Genomic DNA, 15,493 nt, shown 5'->3' on the forward strand with positions numbered 1-15,493 from the left:
GGCAACTGTGTATGGAGTTTGCACATTCTCCCAGTGTCTGCATGGGTTTCCTCCGGGGCTCCGGTTTCCTCCCACTGTCCAAAGACATGCAGGTTAGGTGAATTGGCTATGCTAAATTGCCTGTAGTGTTAGGTGTGTTAGTCAGGGGCGATTGTAGGGGAATGGGAATGGGTCTGGGTGGGTTGCTCTTCAGAGGGTTGGTGTGGATTTGTTGGGCTGAAGGGCCTGTTTCCACACTGTAGGGAATCTAATCATATTCCTTTTTAATTGTTGCAGAACATGGACACTCCAATTCTTTTGGATCTATGAACAATTTTTGTCACCTGCTTACAGACAGTTATAAAGTACAGGTATAAAATGTGATCCATTTGCTAACAGATGACCCAGAAGTGACTCGGATAGTGATATATATCACCTCTGGGTACCTCCTGCGCAGTTCATGTGGCACCCGATGCACTGAAGGGTTTTGATGTGAACTTCTCCATGTTCTCTGTACTCGGCCATGACATCAAACAGTTGCATCATCTTATACGACCCACTAATTACAAAATTGGATCATGTAGATTCCGTCAACGTGTTTGCCCTCATCGAATAATTCCAGGCAATATTGTCACCTGTACATTGAGATAGTGGTCTCAGACGGTGGTTATGTTGACAAACACTGTCCCTGAAGCTGATGGTTCCTAATCACTAAGGAAGGCTATTTAACTCCTTATGTACTGTAACACACCTTCATTTTTATCCGCCTATGGTAGGTTCTCAAATACAGCTCTCTAGTGTGCAGTATCCAAGACCTCTCTTCATTTGCTAATTCAACTTGGAGTCTTTTCTTTTTCTGATGTTACAGTCATGTGCTCAGCTCCTTCATGATTTACATGCCTCTCATTATACTACAATTTTCAATTATCATTCATCAATGAATATGGTTCAGCTAGAAGAGGGACCCAGCATGAGCAATCGAAGGACCAGATAAACATCTTGTAGTTGAAATAATTTGGAAGAAATTGCATTTGACAATCTCTGCAAGTACTGCGAAGTGTATGTGATGAGCTCCTGGATTTGGAAAGAAGTATTGCTACATCTCACAAAAAGGGCACAAGATTTTGCAATCTGTTCACACTTAGGTTGCAATGGGATCAGCAGTTGCAGTGTCTCTGAATTTTGAGCATGGCATGAGATAGAGCAAAGGCCACTGAGAGAGTAAGTTCAGCAAGAAGCCTTCGAAGTTGGAGTCAGAATCCTCTCTGACATTAGCAGGATGCTGCTTTGCATCCAACCAAGGCATTCACGGTCGTTGTATATCTTCTCCTATGTTCCACCTCAGTGAGATCGTCATCAGCTCTGTACCAGAACTCACCCACAACCTTGCTCTGCATCGACCTGTTAAATGAATACCCTTGCCCCTGGGTGTGGCTTAAACCCCTGCACTCCTAGCGAATCATTGCATGCTAGCCTACTTCTATACTAGTCTTTAAAGTAGATATCTGTATCAGTATCTAACTTTTCTCTGTGATGATCAGTTCAAATGAAGGGGGTCTCTTCAAAGTTGTATTAGTGCTCACTCTCTTTCATTCTTGGTATACTGGACTGAAAACGCAGCTTCTGATCTTGGCTGTCCAAACTCAGGAAATGTGAAAAGGGAATATTAGTGTGAAAGAACAGCAGTTTGTTCACCATGCCACATAGCAAGGTAGGGCGAGTGCAGAGTTGAGAAGGAATACAAGGCAATAACATCCTGTTATCCTTAATGATTAGACTCCCTACAGCATGGAAACAGGCCCTTTGGTCCAACAAGTCCAAACCAACCCTCCAAAGAATAAATCACTCAGACCTAGTCCCCTACCCTAATATTTACCCCCTGACTAATGCACCTAACACTATGGGCAATTTAGCATAGCCAATTCACCTGACCCGCACATCTTTGGTTTGAGGGAGGAAACCAGAGCACCTGGAAGAAACCCACGGAGACACAGGGAGAATGTGCAAACTCCACACAGACAGTCGCCCAAGGCAGGAATCAAACCCGGGCCCCTGGTGCTGTGAGGCAACAGTGCTAACCACTGAGCCACTATGCCGCCCCACATCCTGCTAATGTTCTCAGGTACCACAGACTCTGCTCCAGACAGCTCGATCTAAATGGTAGGTCTGATTGCCATGTAGTGCTACTGGATGAATAATGGAGGCGTGGTGCTTTGACAAACCTGAGAGGTTGGTGGAGCAGTGGGTAGGAGATGTCATGTAAAGATACATTTATTGGCCTTGACTACCTATCGGAGGTTACTGAGCCTTCTGAAGCACAAAATGCTTCTGGATCTTCAATCAGACTTCAGGAATTAATCTTTCTGGCCACTGACTCCCTTTCCCTTAAGGTGGTAATTTGTCAAGGCTTCCAGGCCACTCACTAAAATGACATCATTCTTCCGGCTTGGACCCTATGACTAAGTGCTGCACCTGTGAACCTAGGAGGCCTCACTCTCTCGCTTAGGTGCATTTGCAACATGTAGCCAGTGTCTGTACACGCAGTCAGCAGGACTCCCTTGCATTGAATATTCCTTTCAGAGGGTAGACTGTCTGCTCCATGTTATCTCTGCAATGCTGCTTGCCTGCCAACTGAGCTTTTAGGCAGCTTGCAGCATATGCCATGCTTGGCACAATGACACTACTGGGTAAGTGAGGAGGCAGCATCAAGTTTGCATGCAGCGTTCTTCCAAAGTAACAATTGTGGCTAATTCAAGCATTGCCACTTTTCACATCAATTAACATCAACCTGGCCAAAGAAACACTGGCATCACTACTAGGAGAACCAGGACCACAAACAACAGACAGCACCAACTTTATCAGCAAAGACAACATCCTCAAGCTAGTGGACCTGTGCGTCTCCACCCACTTCACATTCAATCACGAAACCTACAAACAAGTCAACAGAACGCCTATGGGATCACCAATATCAGGGCTCACAGCAGAAGCAGTAATGCAGAAACTTGAACAAGCTGCTCTCCCATCTATCCAACCCAAACTTTGGGTGCGCTACATGGATGACACCTTCATCATCACAAAACGGAACAAATTAGAGGAAACATTGAACACCATCAACAATATCCTGACAGGCATAAAATTCACAAACGAGATGGAGAACGACAACAGACTCACATTCCTAGACATGACAGTTGAAAGTACAGTCAATGGAGAGCTTCCAACCAGCTTCCACACACTGACCAACACCCACAAACAAGGCTGCATTAAGTCATTATTTCAATGATTTCAAAGAACTACAAAAAGCAGAAGAAATAGATCTATACGTTTTCAAGAAAAACAGGTACCCAATAAACAATCCGTCGATTCCTCAGAAAAAAACCCAAACAAGTCAACACACGCAGCCAAAAACTATAGCCACATTACCTTACATCAAAGACATATCAGAAATAACTTCCAGACTACTCAAGACACCTTGGCATCATGGTAGTCCCATGAACCTACCAAAACACTTAAACAATGACTAATGAAATTAAAGATCTATTAGACACCACCAGTAAAACTCACGTCATTTACAAGATACCATGCCCAGAACTGTAAAAAACACTACATCGGTCAAACTAGCAAGAAACTTGAACAAGATACATGAACACCAACTGGCCACCAAAAGACATGACCCATCTCACTGATTTCCATACATACAGACAAAGAAGGACACCGCTTTGACTGGGACAACACACATCCTCGGACAGGCAAAACAAAGACATGCAAGAGAATTCTTAGAGGCATGGCATTCTAGCCAGAACTCCATCAATAAACATATCGATTTAGATCTTATCTATCTACCCTTGAAAAAAAATCAGAAATTACTTCACCCACCTTAAGAAATCAGAAAGAGAGATGGGACATACCACTAACACTTCACCAGAAAGTCTCACTGATGACATTACCTAGTGTGGTGATGAAACGTCTGAAAACAAACCTTCCAGCTCAGCAAGCTAACTTACAGACTTATTGCCAATCCATGCCCAGCAAAGCAAAATGGCTCAATTTTCAGTCCTGAGCCCCTAACAAAGTGTGGTGAATAGGATGCTGGATCATTTTTTACATCATAAACAAGACTCACTTTATGACTACCGGGTAATTGGATTGTTCATTTATATTTTGGCTCACTGAAATGTCAATCCAACTCAATTCACAACAGCACAAGGACCTTTAGGAAAATCATGGCTGGAGTTTATGGATGCATTACCATTCTAATGTTTTCATTGTAACTCATCAACCTATTTGTTTTTATTGTCCGGAGGTTCCAACAAATCCAAAGGGATTTAATTGGAAAATACTGAAATTATATTGTGCTTCTATTAATTAGGTAGCGGCTGGTTTTGAGTGATCAAACAGGTACGTTTGGAAACATTTTGTTACATGCTAATATAATTATGAAAGAATTATGAATGAAAGATGTGTCATCCAAATCTGCGGTGAGTAACAGCTGTTCGGATTTGAGACACCTTGATGATCTTTGCATTCTAAGTTTGAACATTAAAGGCTGCCTCGGAATGTATGCAAGTGAACATTATTCCAATTCATCTGTTCACCATCAGTTCACAGAGATAGTGAAGAGAGCCTGTAACTTTGAAAAGTCCTGTGCATTGGTGTATCTTGTACACTATTTTCTTATCCACTTTTTGCATGATCAAAATAACTCTGAGACTTCTGTTCACTCTATGAGTATGACCTTTAGCTTTTGTTTCAAATTCTCCATCCCACTCCTACCCTGACCTCACTGTTTTTGTTATACTATGTTATGGTGATCTAATGAAACTCAATACGCCAAAGGATCATGTCCTCAATTTTTGATTAGCATTTTATAACTTTATAAACTCAAGACTGAGCTCAATAATTTCAGACTATAACCTTTGCCCCAATCTATTTGGACAGTAGCTGTTGTCATCTTGTTTATTTATTTGAGCCTCTAGGGACACAATGGAGAATGCATTGGACTTATACAGAGTTGTTGAAGTGGCCAAAGGTTGTGGGTTCGAGTCCCACCAGAGTCAGATTTTCAGGGTGGCACAGTGGCTCAGTGTTTAACATTGCTGCCTCATAGCTCCATGGTCCCAGGTTTGATTCCAGGCACATTTTGTTTGGTGTTTGCACATTCTCCCTGTGCCTGAATGGGTTTCCTTTGAGTACTCCGGTTCCTCCCACAGTCCAAAGATGTGCGAGTTAGGTGGATTAGTTATGCTAAATTGCCCATAGTGTCAAGGGATGTGAAGGTTTGGTTTGCCGTCCAAAAATGCAGGCTTATGGGGTTTTGGGGAATGGGGGGGGGCCTGGGTGGGGCTCTTCAGCGTGTCAGTGTGAAACTTGATGGACCGAATGGCCTGCATCCACACTGATGATTCTTATACCTCATCTAGTCCCACCTTTTCTTTCTTTACTGTCCCATTCTCTTCCCATTGGCCTTGCACTATCATCTATTTTGTCAGTTAATCTCTCCTGCCTTCTATCTTAATACAGACCTTTCCTTTTGTTAATTTCTCTTTCAGCCCATTACTTGCTTCTGTACTGCATCATCTCTAACTTTTTCTTGCTTTGATATAGGTTCGAGGACCAAAAATGGTAATTTTGTTTTTAATCTCCACAGATGCTGTGTGCTCTACTCAGCAATTCCAGTATTCTCTGACCTTATTTCTAATTCTGCAAGCTAGTATCTATCAGAATACTTATTCAACCACTTTTCAAAGTGCAGGAGATAGTTTGGAAAGTCAAGCAAGCTGAATGCAATAGTAAAGTTTCCTATTAAACCCCTAGGCTAGCTATTATTACGTTATGCATGCAAAGTCACACTCTAAACCTTGTGACATAAGTCAACCTACAATCTATAAAGGGAAAAAAGGGAGGAATTGTTTTAAACATGCAGTCAACAAGGGGCAATTCAGAACTTCTATTCTTAAGTGACTTATTTAAAAACTACATAAAAATTACTTAAACATGCTTTACACAGTAGAAAACTTTTGATCAAGTTAATGTACACACACTAGTCAGTGCACTACAAACACAACACTCCAGGCAGTACGGGATACCTCATAATCTAAGGAGCTGCTGGGAGAGTTGGAAAGCTCTTTGGCTAGCTGCAGTGCTTCTATCCTCATGGCTGCATACACTAGCTCTTCCTGGCATTGAATTGGCAGGAAACAATCCACAGAAAAGCAGTATTGGAAAAAAATAAGTGTAAGACTTTGACTGTGATCAAATGTTGGACAACAAACAGAAATGGACATGAAAATGAATGCAAACACAAATAGCGGTAATGGAGCAGGAAATGATTTTTGGTACAAACCTGTAACTTGTACGCAAATGCTGAAGGGTTCTTTTCAGCTGTGTCAGGCTGTAGATAGTCAAGCTCGTCATCTGTGTGTCCTATAATCCTACTTAACAAGGCATCTGCAGAGGCAACAGGTTCCTCAGGAGTTGCCTGCGCAGAAGGGTAGTGAAGGTGCAATAATTCAGGACTAAGGCAACTTAGTAACCTAATCTCGTAAATATATTTTAACATACATGAATTGTGATTAAGTTAATATGTGACACTTTTTAAAATCCCGTGACTAAATTAGCTTTTCTAAATGTTACTGTACTTAATGGCATTGTTATCAATACATCAAAACAGGTAACAACCAAGCCTAATGAAAATAGAAAACTAAACTGCAAAACCTGACTTTATATTCATATGTCATCAATGCTCTACTCTGAACTACTGTTTCACTGGTTTGATGTAGCTACTCCGAAAGTTTCAAAGTAGTAGTGATCCAAACTTACCCTTTACATTTACAGCCCATTTATATTTTCTGGTGTTAAACATGAATTTGTCAACTACAAGAAATAGAATATATAACTGATGTTTCCACTGTCAAGCCAAAACAAACTGGATAAAAATAACAAGCTCTGAACAACACACACTGATAGTAATGTACAAATTGGCCGCCAATTCAGCAGATTAAGAGATATCATGTAAATTGTGAATCTCTAGAATTTTTTTATGCTTGTTATGTCTGCTTGTTATTTTATGCCACTTTGCCATTTGCTTCACATAAATTGTATTCCTTTTTCAATTCCCCCTGTTGTTGTAAACTTGATATATTTGTACTTTAATCAATGTGTCACTCATTAAACATAATACAGAAAGCAAAGTCTGCTAATTAAAAATACCAGAAGCTTTGTAATGATGTGATAATTAAAGTAGCTCCAATCAATTTCTTGCACCCAAACACTGAACAATTTAAACAATGATGACTCTTTCCTTAAAGTGGTAAATTGATCTTTGATAGTTAAGATGTTATATTTTTGATATTTTCCTTATGACCCCTTCCGACTGTTTTCTCTCACTATTAATTGAGTCTTTCTTTCCCTTCCACCCTTTCTTTCTCTGGACCTGATTTTAATCTTGTTCACACACCTTAATTCTCATAATTTCAGCCATCTCAGCTGTTCAACAGTTTCATTCTTAAAGCCTAAGTCTCATTTGGTAAGGAGATACACTATTCTTGAGGTTCCAAATATCTCACTGCCTAAGCCACTCTATATCACAGTTTGCTATTCCAGCAAGAGCCATAAAATATTTTTTAGTTGAAAAGAATAAAGGAATCTAGCTAAATCAACATTGGTGTATTGTTGTCCAAAATGATGTAGCATAACTCTTTTACACAGCACCCTGGGGCATACCAGGAACCATATTTAATATCTATGATTCACCCTGCTATACAGTCAGAAGAGATATTACAGGTGATCCTTAGAGGCAAGAATGCAGACAAAGCACACAAGGCTTCAACATACCAGGTTCAATCTGAAAACAATGTTGTATAAATGCTTGTGATTTTAACATCAATGCAAAAGAAGATAATCACAGCACTAAAATCAAAATCATTTTCACCAGTCAAAACTACTTTGTCAGAATTAATTAGTCTGCTATACAAAACATTACATTGTGACATAATTTATTTGATTCTCAAATAAAATATGCATGTTGAAAAAAATAGTTGCACATTTAAACATTCTATTGCAATATATTACTTATATATTTCACACGGAAGGAAAAATTTGTTTTTGCAGCAGTGAACAAAAGATACCAGAGATTTGCCACTGCTACACTGAGGGACAAGTGACTTGATTAAATTAATCTTTTTGTTGGTGCAATTAGGCTTTGCAACAAGTTACAATGCAAGTGGTTTACTGTACTTATGTACACAAGTTACAACTTTCTGTAAATTCATATCAAAAAAAAATGTGATTTCAGCATTCTTGAGATTGTACCTTGCTTTTATTCTTTAAAAACTGAAAGGTACAGTAACTGAGACTTATTTGAAGACTTCTGGATTTCTGCATTATTTACATGTGTGCAAATTCCTAAAGTTGCTAGGGAGCAACAGAAACAAATACTGATGATTTTGCAGTCATTACCATTCTAAAACCTGGTCATTATATCCAGCATGTAAAATGGTTTTTTTATGTCAACACGCATTCTGAAATCAAGTCTTTAAATGTCTGTAATACAATATCACTAATCGATAATGTACACAATACTTGCAATTTCAATGTTTTTAGACTACTCAGTAGGTTCTATAGAAACCTATTTTAAGCATTCGTTTAACCTGTTTTAATTAGTGAGCCAGAATGTGAATCTTGTTACCCCCATTGTGCTGTTGAGGAAAAGAACATCGATGCATTTATGATGAAACAAAAACAAAAGCCAGGACTGATGAAAGGTCACTGGACTACAAATTTTAACTCTGTTTTTCTTTCCATAGATGCTGCCAGACCTGCTGAGCTTCTCTAGCACTTTCTGTTTTTATTTCCAATATATGCAGTTCTTTTTTATTTTGACATTTATTGTGATGGGCTTGGATGAAACAGTGTGGTAGGGAGGCTTGTGTGGAGCATAAACATCAACATAAACATGTGGACTGCTCTTGTGGCACAGTGGTAGTGTTCCTTTCTCTAAGCCTGATTTCAAGTCCCATCTGCTCTAGAGGATAGTCAACACATTGGAACAGGTTGATTACAAAGTATTTAGATATCTGGACTGAACAGCACATTTTGGCACTATCATTAAAATCAATGCAATTTCCAGATTGCTAAAAGTCAAATGTCTCTGGGCACAAAATGACAAATTATTTAAGGTTCACAACTATTCTACAAAACTCCACTAAATCCTGAAGCACCAATGTCAGTCACTGTTTGCTTTAAGGTCTACATTCTAGCATTTTACACCAAACTAGTATTTAAACTGAAACCTCAAATCAAGAACAGCTTTACAGATCGCAAAACCTCAACTAGAATGAAGACGAGAAAGTGAGTTACAATAAAATGCAGTTTGGATCAAAGTTTTTGGTTCTCAACATTGATCGGCACTCTCAAAAGTTACGTTATAAATAATGTTAATTCCTTGCTTCCAAACCCTCCTGAAATAGAGTTATAATCACCTTATGAAAAACAAGTCTACACCATACAGTTCAGTACCAGTGCACTGGTACACAGATGACAACTTATCATTCACTCAAAAATTAAATGTGAAGCTTTATTCAATGGTTCCATCATGGGTACCAAGACAGGAGCAAGACTTTACTGTTTACTACTCATTACTTTATTGTCATTGTCTAATTCTATTTAATTTAAAATTGCCACACATAATTTGATGTATTGAAAGCATTACTCACCAGGTCTGATTTTACTGGAGATGAGTTCAGGGAATCTTTGTCTTTCACTTTATCAGATGACTCTAAATGTGCCTCTTGGCTAGCAGCCAAAGGTCGTGTGATGGAAAGTTTATTTGCTGCAGAAGGCAAACCATCATCTGCATCATCTAAACTTGAGCTGAAAAATAATTTGTACTCATTCAGACGGTCATCATTACTTAAACAAAATAACATTTTAAATCCGATTTTAACTGTATCAGTATCTGTAATGGACAAGCGAGATGAAATAACAACAGAGGATTATATGCATGACAAAGAGCAGAAGCTGCAGCTTTTAAACAGCATTAAGAAATCCTAGGAGAAAGTGAGGACTGCAGATGCTGGAGGTCAGAGCTTAAAAATGTGTTGCTGGAAAAGTGCAGCAGGTCAGGCAGCATCAAAAGAACAGGAGAAACGTCGATTCTCCTGTTCCTTTGATGCTGCCTGACCTGCTGCGCTTTCCCAGCAACACATTTTTAAGCATTAAGAAATCCCTTAACCAACAGATTAAAACTTTGTAGTCCTGCAACATCAAGTCTGATTAGTCTAAGATCACTGAACAGGAGACACCAAGATCACCCTCATCCTTACTGATGTCAGACGCTTACATGAGATTGCAAAAGGGAGGCTTGTGTGAAGCAGAAACATTTTGCAACCATCTTCAGCCGGAATTGTTGACCGGATCATTCATTTTAATCTTCTCTAGAGCTCTTATGTTAAGCATACTCTTATAAGAGCCAAGAAATAGTATTGTGTACTTCATATAGCAAAGGCTATTTGTTATAACAACATTGGATGCAGTGCTGAAGACTTATATTTCAGAACCAACTGCAACTCTAGCCAAGCTGTTCCAGTACAGCCATTAACAGTGACATCTATCCAACAAGACAGAAAGCTAACCAGCTGATTCCTTTATATAAAAAAATCCAGGGCAAATCAGATCTGGTCAATTAATACAAATCCATCTACTGTCAATGTGGTAGAAGGTGTTATTGGCAGTGCCATTATCTGGCATTTAATTATCAATAAAAGGATTCCATCAAGATCTCTTGGCTCCAGATCTCATTCCATTCTTGGTCAAAGCATGAAGGAAGGAGTTGAATTCCTGAGATGAGGTGAGAGTCATTGTGCTTGACATCAAGAAGCATTTGATGAAGTGTGGCATCAAAATGCCCTAATAAACTTGAACTCAATGGATTGGATAGGAAGAAGAGTTACATTGCACTTTGCTCAAAAACTGCATGAATTTATGTAAAACTCTGTTATCTCACTTATTAGATTAGAATCAATCTAAACATCAGGTCATAGACAGAGAACACAGGGGACTAACACCTTCAACATATTGTCTAGCTATCACCATTGTTAACAGCTAACCCAATAATGTAACTTTAAAAAAAGTTTTGTGATTTACACATGAAAGAAGTGAAACTATCACTGTATTCTAACAGATGAAAGGCTTAACAGACAATCAATTTTTCAATGTATAATTTCACTTACATCACACTGCAAATTTTTGCTATAAATTCTGTGTTACGATCGAGCCCTCCACAATCACCTGATGAAGGAGCGTCGCTCCAAAAGCTAGTGTGCTTCCAATTAAACCTGTTGGACTATAACCTGGTGTTGTGAGATTTTTAACTTTGAACTCAATAGAATAAGTCAAGATTGGGAAAGCTCTTCACAGGTTCGAGGCATACCTAATACAAAGAAAGATAGTTATGATTGTTGGAGGCCGATCGTCTCAACACCAGAGCATCACTACAGGAATTCCTCAGGCTGGGGCCCGGCGAATCATCTTGCGCTCTTTCATCAACAAACTTTGCTCCATCATAAGGTCAAAAGTGGGATGGTCATTGATGATTGCATTGTTCAGTTCCATTTGCAATTTCTCAGCTAATGAATCAGTCCATGCCAACATGCAGCAGGATCTGAACAACATTCATACTTGACCTTGGCTGACAAGTGAAATTTACATCACAAAAGTATCAGCCAATGATGATCGCCAACAAGAAAGAATCTAATCATCTCCCCACGATATTCAATGATGTTAAAGTCATTGAACCCCCACCATCAACATCCAGGGGGTCACTGTTATCCAAAACGTAATGGGACCAGTCACATAAATATAATGGCTACAAAAGTAGATCTGAGATTGCATGTTCTAGACCACAAGATGTAGGAGTGGACATAGAACAGAATCAATGGACTGAATGGCCTATCATTCAGTGAGATCATAGCAGAACTGATAATCCTCAACTCCACGTTCCCATTTTATCTTCATAAACCTTGATTCCATTAATGATTAAAAATCTGTTTCCCTGTTGAATCTTAAACACACTTATAAACCCAGTCTCTACAGCCTTTTGTGGTAAAGAATGACACAGATTCACTTTCCTCAGAATAAATTCCTCCTCATCTTTTGTCTTAAATACGGCACCTGAGATTATGTCTTATAGTCTCTCTTTCTACACCTATCATGTTAAGTTCCCTAAGAATCTTGTATGTTTCAATAATATCTTTTCTCACCCTATTCAACCTCTCTTCATATGAAAATAGGTCCATAACTGGATTCAATCTAGTGAATCTTCTATGGACTGCCTTCAATGCCAGCATATCTTTCCTTACATAAAGGGACTAAACTATTCACAATATTCCAGGTGTGGTCTGACTACCGCCTTGTACAGTTTTAGCAATATCTCCCTATTTTTAATTCAATTATTCAGTTCACTTCCCTGACCACTGTCTGAGTTGAACCAGATTGATGACAACTCCAGTGGCTTACTTGACCTGATGCTAAGTCTCCTATTCTATAAATTCTCTATCACAAAGACTATCTTTTTCAAACTTTGGTAGACCCGTCACCCCCAGTTATATGCAATCAGTCACTGAAACTTCACATATGTTTTTGTTCATCCAGACTTGACTGTTCCAGTGCTCTCCTAGCCAGCTTTTCCACAACTGTTTGGACACAGATTGAGTGATCCAGACTGAAAGGTGGCAGAGCTTCTCAATAATTTAGTACATAAAATTATTATGTTTAAATTGGTGAAAAATGGAGGGCAGATTAAGTAAAGTTCTCATTAATCTGCTGGAATCTGTGGTACCTTCTCTGGCAGAAAAACAACACTGGAGAATTATTTTCAATTTAAATTCAATTACATTATCAGTGGTAGCATTTTCAGCTTGAACGCTTAAAGGGTGGACGCTAGGAAATTGTTTCCATTAGGCGAGGATTCTAGGACCTGTGGACACAGCCGTAGAATTAGAGGGGGTCAATTCAGAACAGAAATGCGGAGACATTTCTTCAGCCAGAGAGTGGTGGGCCTGTGGAATTCATTGCCGCAGAGTGCAGTGGAGGCCGGGACGCGAAATGTCTTCAAGACAGAGATTGATAGATTCTTGATGTCACAAGGAATTAAGGGCTACGGGGAGAATGCTGGTAAGTGAAGTTGAAATGCCCATCAGCCATGATTGAATGGCGGAGTGGACTCGATGGGCCGAATGGCCTTACTTCCACTCGTATGTTTTATGGTCTTATGAATAATTGAGGATGCATCTTCCAAACAAGATTTCTTTTGATGAAAACATTAGGTAGCATTGACCTAATCTATTTAAAAAGCATCATATAATTACAAATAATTAATAATAATTTTGATGCCACTACTGATCTCTATTGATCTAAGAAGTCAGGATGTTTCAGTGAAGCATGCTGAGCACTTTGAGTAATCTTGACTCTAATTTCCAGCATCTGCAGTAGCCACTTCTGCCATTCTGAGCAACTGTCAATGGTTTGAAAACATTATAGAAAGGCCTATAATAATCCTTTAACAACCATCATCAGTAACAACAGAACGACTAAACAGATGCATATTCTGCCGAACAACAAATTTAACATTGTGCCAAGGCGCTATCACTGACATTGGCAATGGCAATTGGCAATATTTTGATAAAGGTATTGGTTGGGAATCACAGTCTCATTTCAAGCCTCACTTTGAAAGCTAATTGGGATATCACTAGGTAATAGTGCTTTAAAGTAAAAATATCACTATAATAGAATTTTCAAATATCAATAGGACAAAAAGCAGATGAACTTTACCCCGAATGTTCACATTTTAGGGCTTTAGAATTTCTCAAACCATTTTACTTGAATGATATTTTCAGCAAAAGAGGTCTTAAGATTTAAACTAAAAAGTCACCATGAGTTTTTTTTTTAAATCTAGTCTTTTAAACATAATGTCACTCAGGAACTTGATCAAGAAATAATCTGCTAGAATATGAGGAAGCAATTGTAAGGATCTATGTGTTTAGAAAAGAAATTGATCTCAGAGTTACTTTCACTTTCCTCTGAAAGCACACTAGATGATTCATAGGGAGAGACTGGATACATACCCTGAACAAGGAGTAGTCGAATCAGATAACCTGACAGCAGGACATTTTATTGGACTGTCTTTCAGCGAATCAATCTTTAAGTACATGGACTGCTTCTTTGCATTTGTTTCATGATGCTAGAAGGAAAGAAAAGTGGAATATTATTATTTGCGGCATTGGGTATAGTAATTTACCAATCATGATTATAGTAAAGTTACAGCAGGAAAGTGGAAGATTGCTACATGGATACTCAACTCAGACAGGAATGGTGGAAGTGATTTCTGAACCGGAGGCCGTCCCAGACCAGGCCAGTGCGAGAGGCGGGTCCCATAGGGGAGTCCTGGACAGGAGGCCAGTGGGGGAGGCGTATTCCAGACCAGAGGTCAGTGCAGGAAGCAAGTCACGGAACAGAGGCTGTCATGGGAGGTGAGGCCCGGACCAGAAGCTGGCACAGGGAGGGGAGTCCCAGAGGCAAGTCATCAACAGAAGCTTGGTACGGAGAGGGGAGGCCCTTGCAGAGGGGAGGCTAGGTACTGACACAGACTTGGGTGAAAAGGACTGTAATTTGACTACTTTTGTTTCTTTTTTTATTCTTATGCTTTATTATTCTTTCATTTTGCACTGAAGTATCTGTACCTAGGCACTACGTGCCGAAGGTGTTGCCATAAGTAGTGACATTGCAAACTTTTCACTGCACTCATTCAAGTTCATGTGACAATAAAGCTAATTCAATTCAACCCAATATATGGCCCATCATCTTTAAAATGGGTGCACGTACAGCGTTCAACATGATCATGTTATACAGATTACAAATAGTTTTATCAGTAACTGGTTAAGTTCTGCATTGTGGTGAATAATTAAACTAAGCAATACTGAAGTTCAATAAGTTTTCAGTGGATTCAACATAAAACAATAACTTTTGACATTATATGATAACACAAAATTAATACTTACCGGCGATGATGAACCAAGTTTTTCCATGTACTCTATGTCTAATGAGTGTTCATATCCCAGCACTATAAGGGAAGACATTGAAAAATAAATTTATACAATAGAAGAGAGTGGGCTTCTGAAATTGATTCTGAATAAGATACACTGTGCAAGGTCCACATACTATTATGTCAATGCAAAGTACTAGAACATAAATCATTGTGATTACAGCACCTTCTTATTTTCCCATAAGCATCCACATAGTCATGGTGGTATCCTGGCAGCTTGCACAAACTTACAGAATGCTCAGTGTGTCTGATTATCGCACTGTCCAGGATCACCTTGAAAACAATCATCTAACAACAAGCTAACTAAAGAAAATAACGCATGGCCATGAAAATCAAGACATAAAATAATACACTGTTCAGGTGCCTATTTGATTTGATAATTGATTACAGACAATTGTAAGAAGTAACATGATGCCTGAC

The 15,493-nt window shown here is 39.0% G+C and overlaps 1 protein-coding gene across 8 annotated transcripts in view; it reads right to left on the reverse strand.

The window, feature by feature from the left end:
- Positions 1 to 15,493, reverse strand: part of tacc2 (transforming, acidic coiled-coil containing protein 2) — a 269,026-nt gene that overhangs the window by 49,911 nt on the left and 203,622 nt on the right. For 7 of the 8 annotated variants that reach the window (XM_060842045.1, XM_060842046.1, XM_060842047.1 and 4 more), the window contains 4 exons: positions 15,030 to 15,091; positions 14,097 to 14,212; positions 9,690 to 9,846; positions 6,320 to 6,454 (listed from right to left, as the gene is read on the reverse strand). In XM_060842045.1, the coding sequence (XP_060698028.1) occupies positions 6,320 to 6,454; positions 9,690 to 9,846; positions 14,097 to 14,212; positions 15,030 to 15,091 (470 nt within the window). The remainder of the gene's footprint in view (positions 1 to 6,319; positions 6,455 to 9,689; positions 9,847 to 14,096; positions 14,213 to 15,029; positions 15,092 to 15,493) is intronic. The other variant, XM_060842048.1, reaches the window with a different exon arrangement.

The sequence above is a fragment of the Hemiscyllium ocellatum genome, chromosome 22 (assembly GCF_020745735.1).
Source record: "Hemiscyllium ocellatum isolate sHemOce1 chromosome 22, sHemOce1.pat.X.cur, whole genome shotgun sequence".
Lineage (NCBI taxonomy): Eukaryota > Metazoa > Chordata > Chondrichthyes > Orectolobiformes > Hemiscylliidae > Hemiscyllium > Hemiscyllium ocellatum.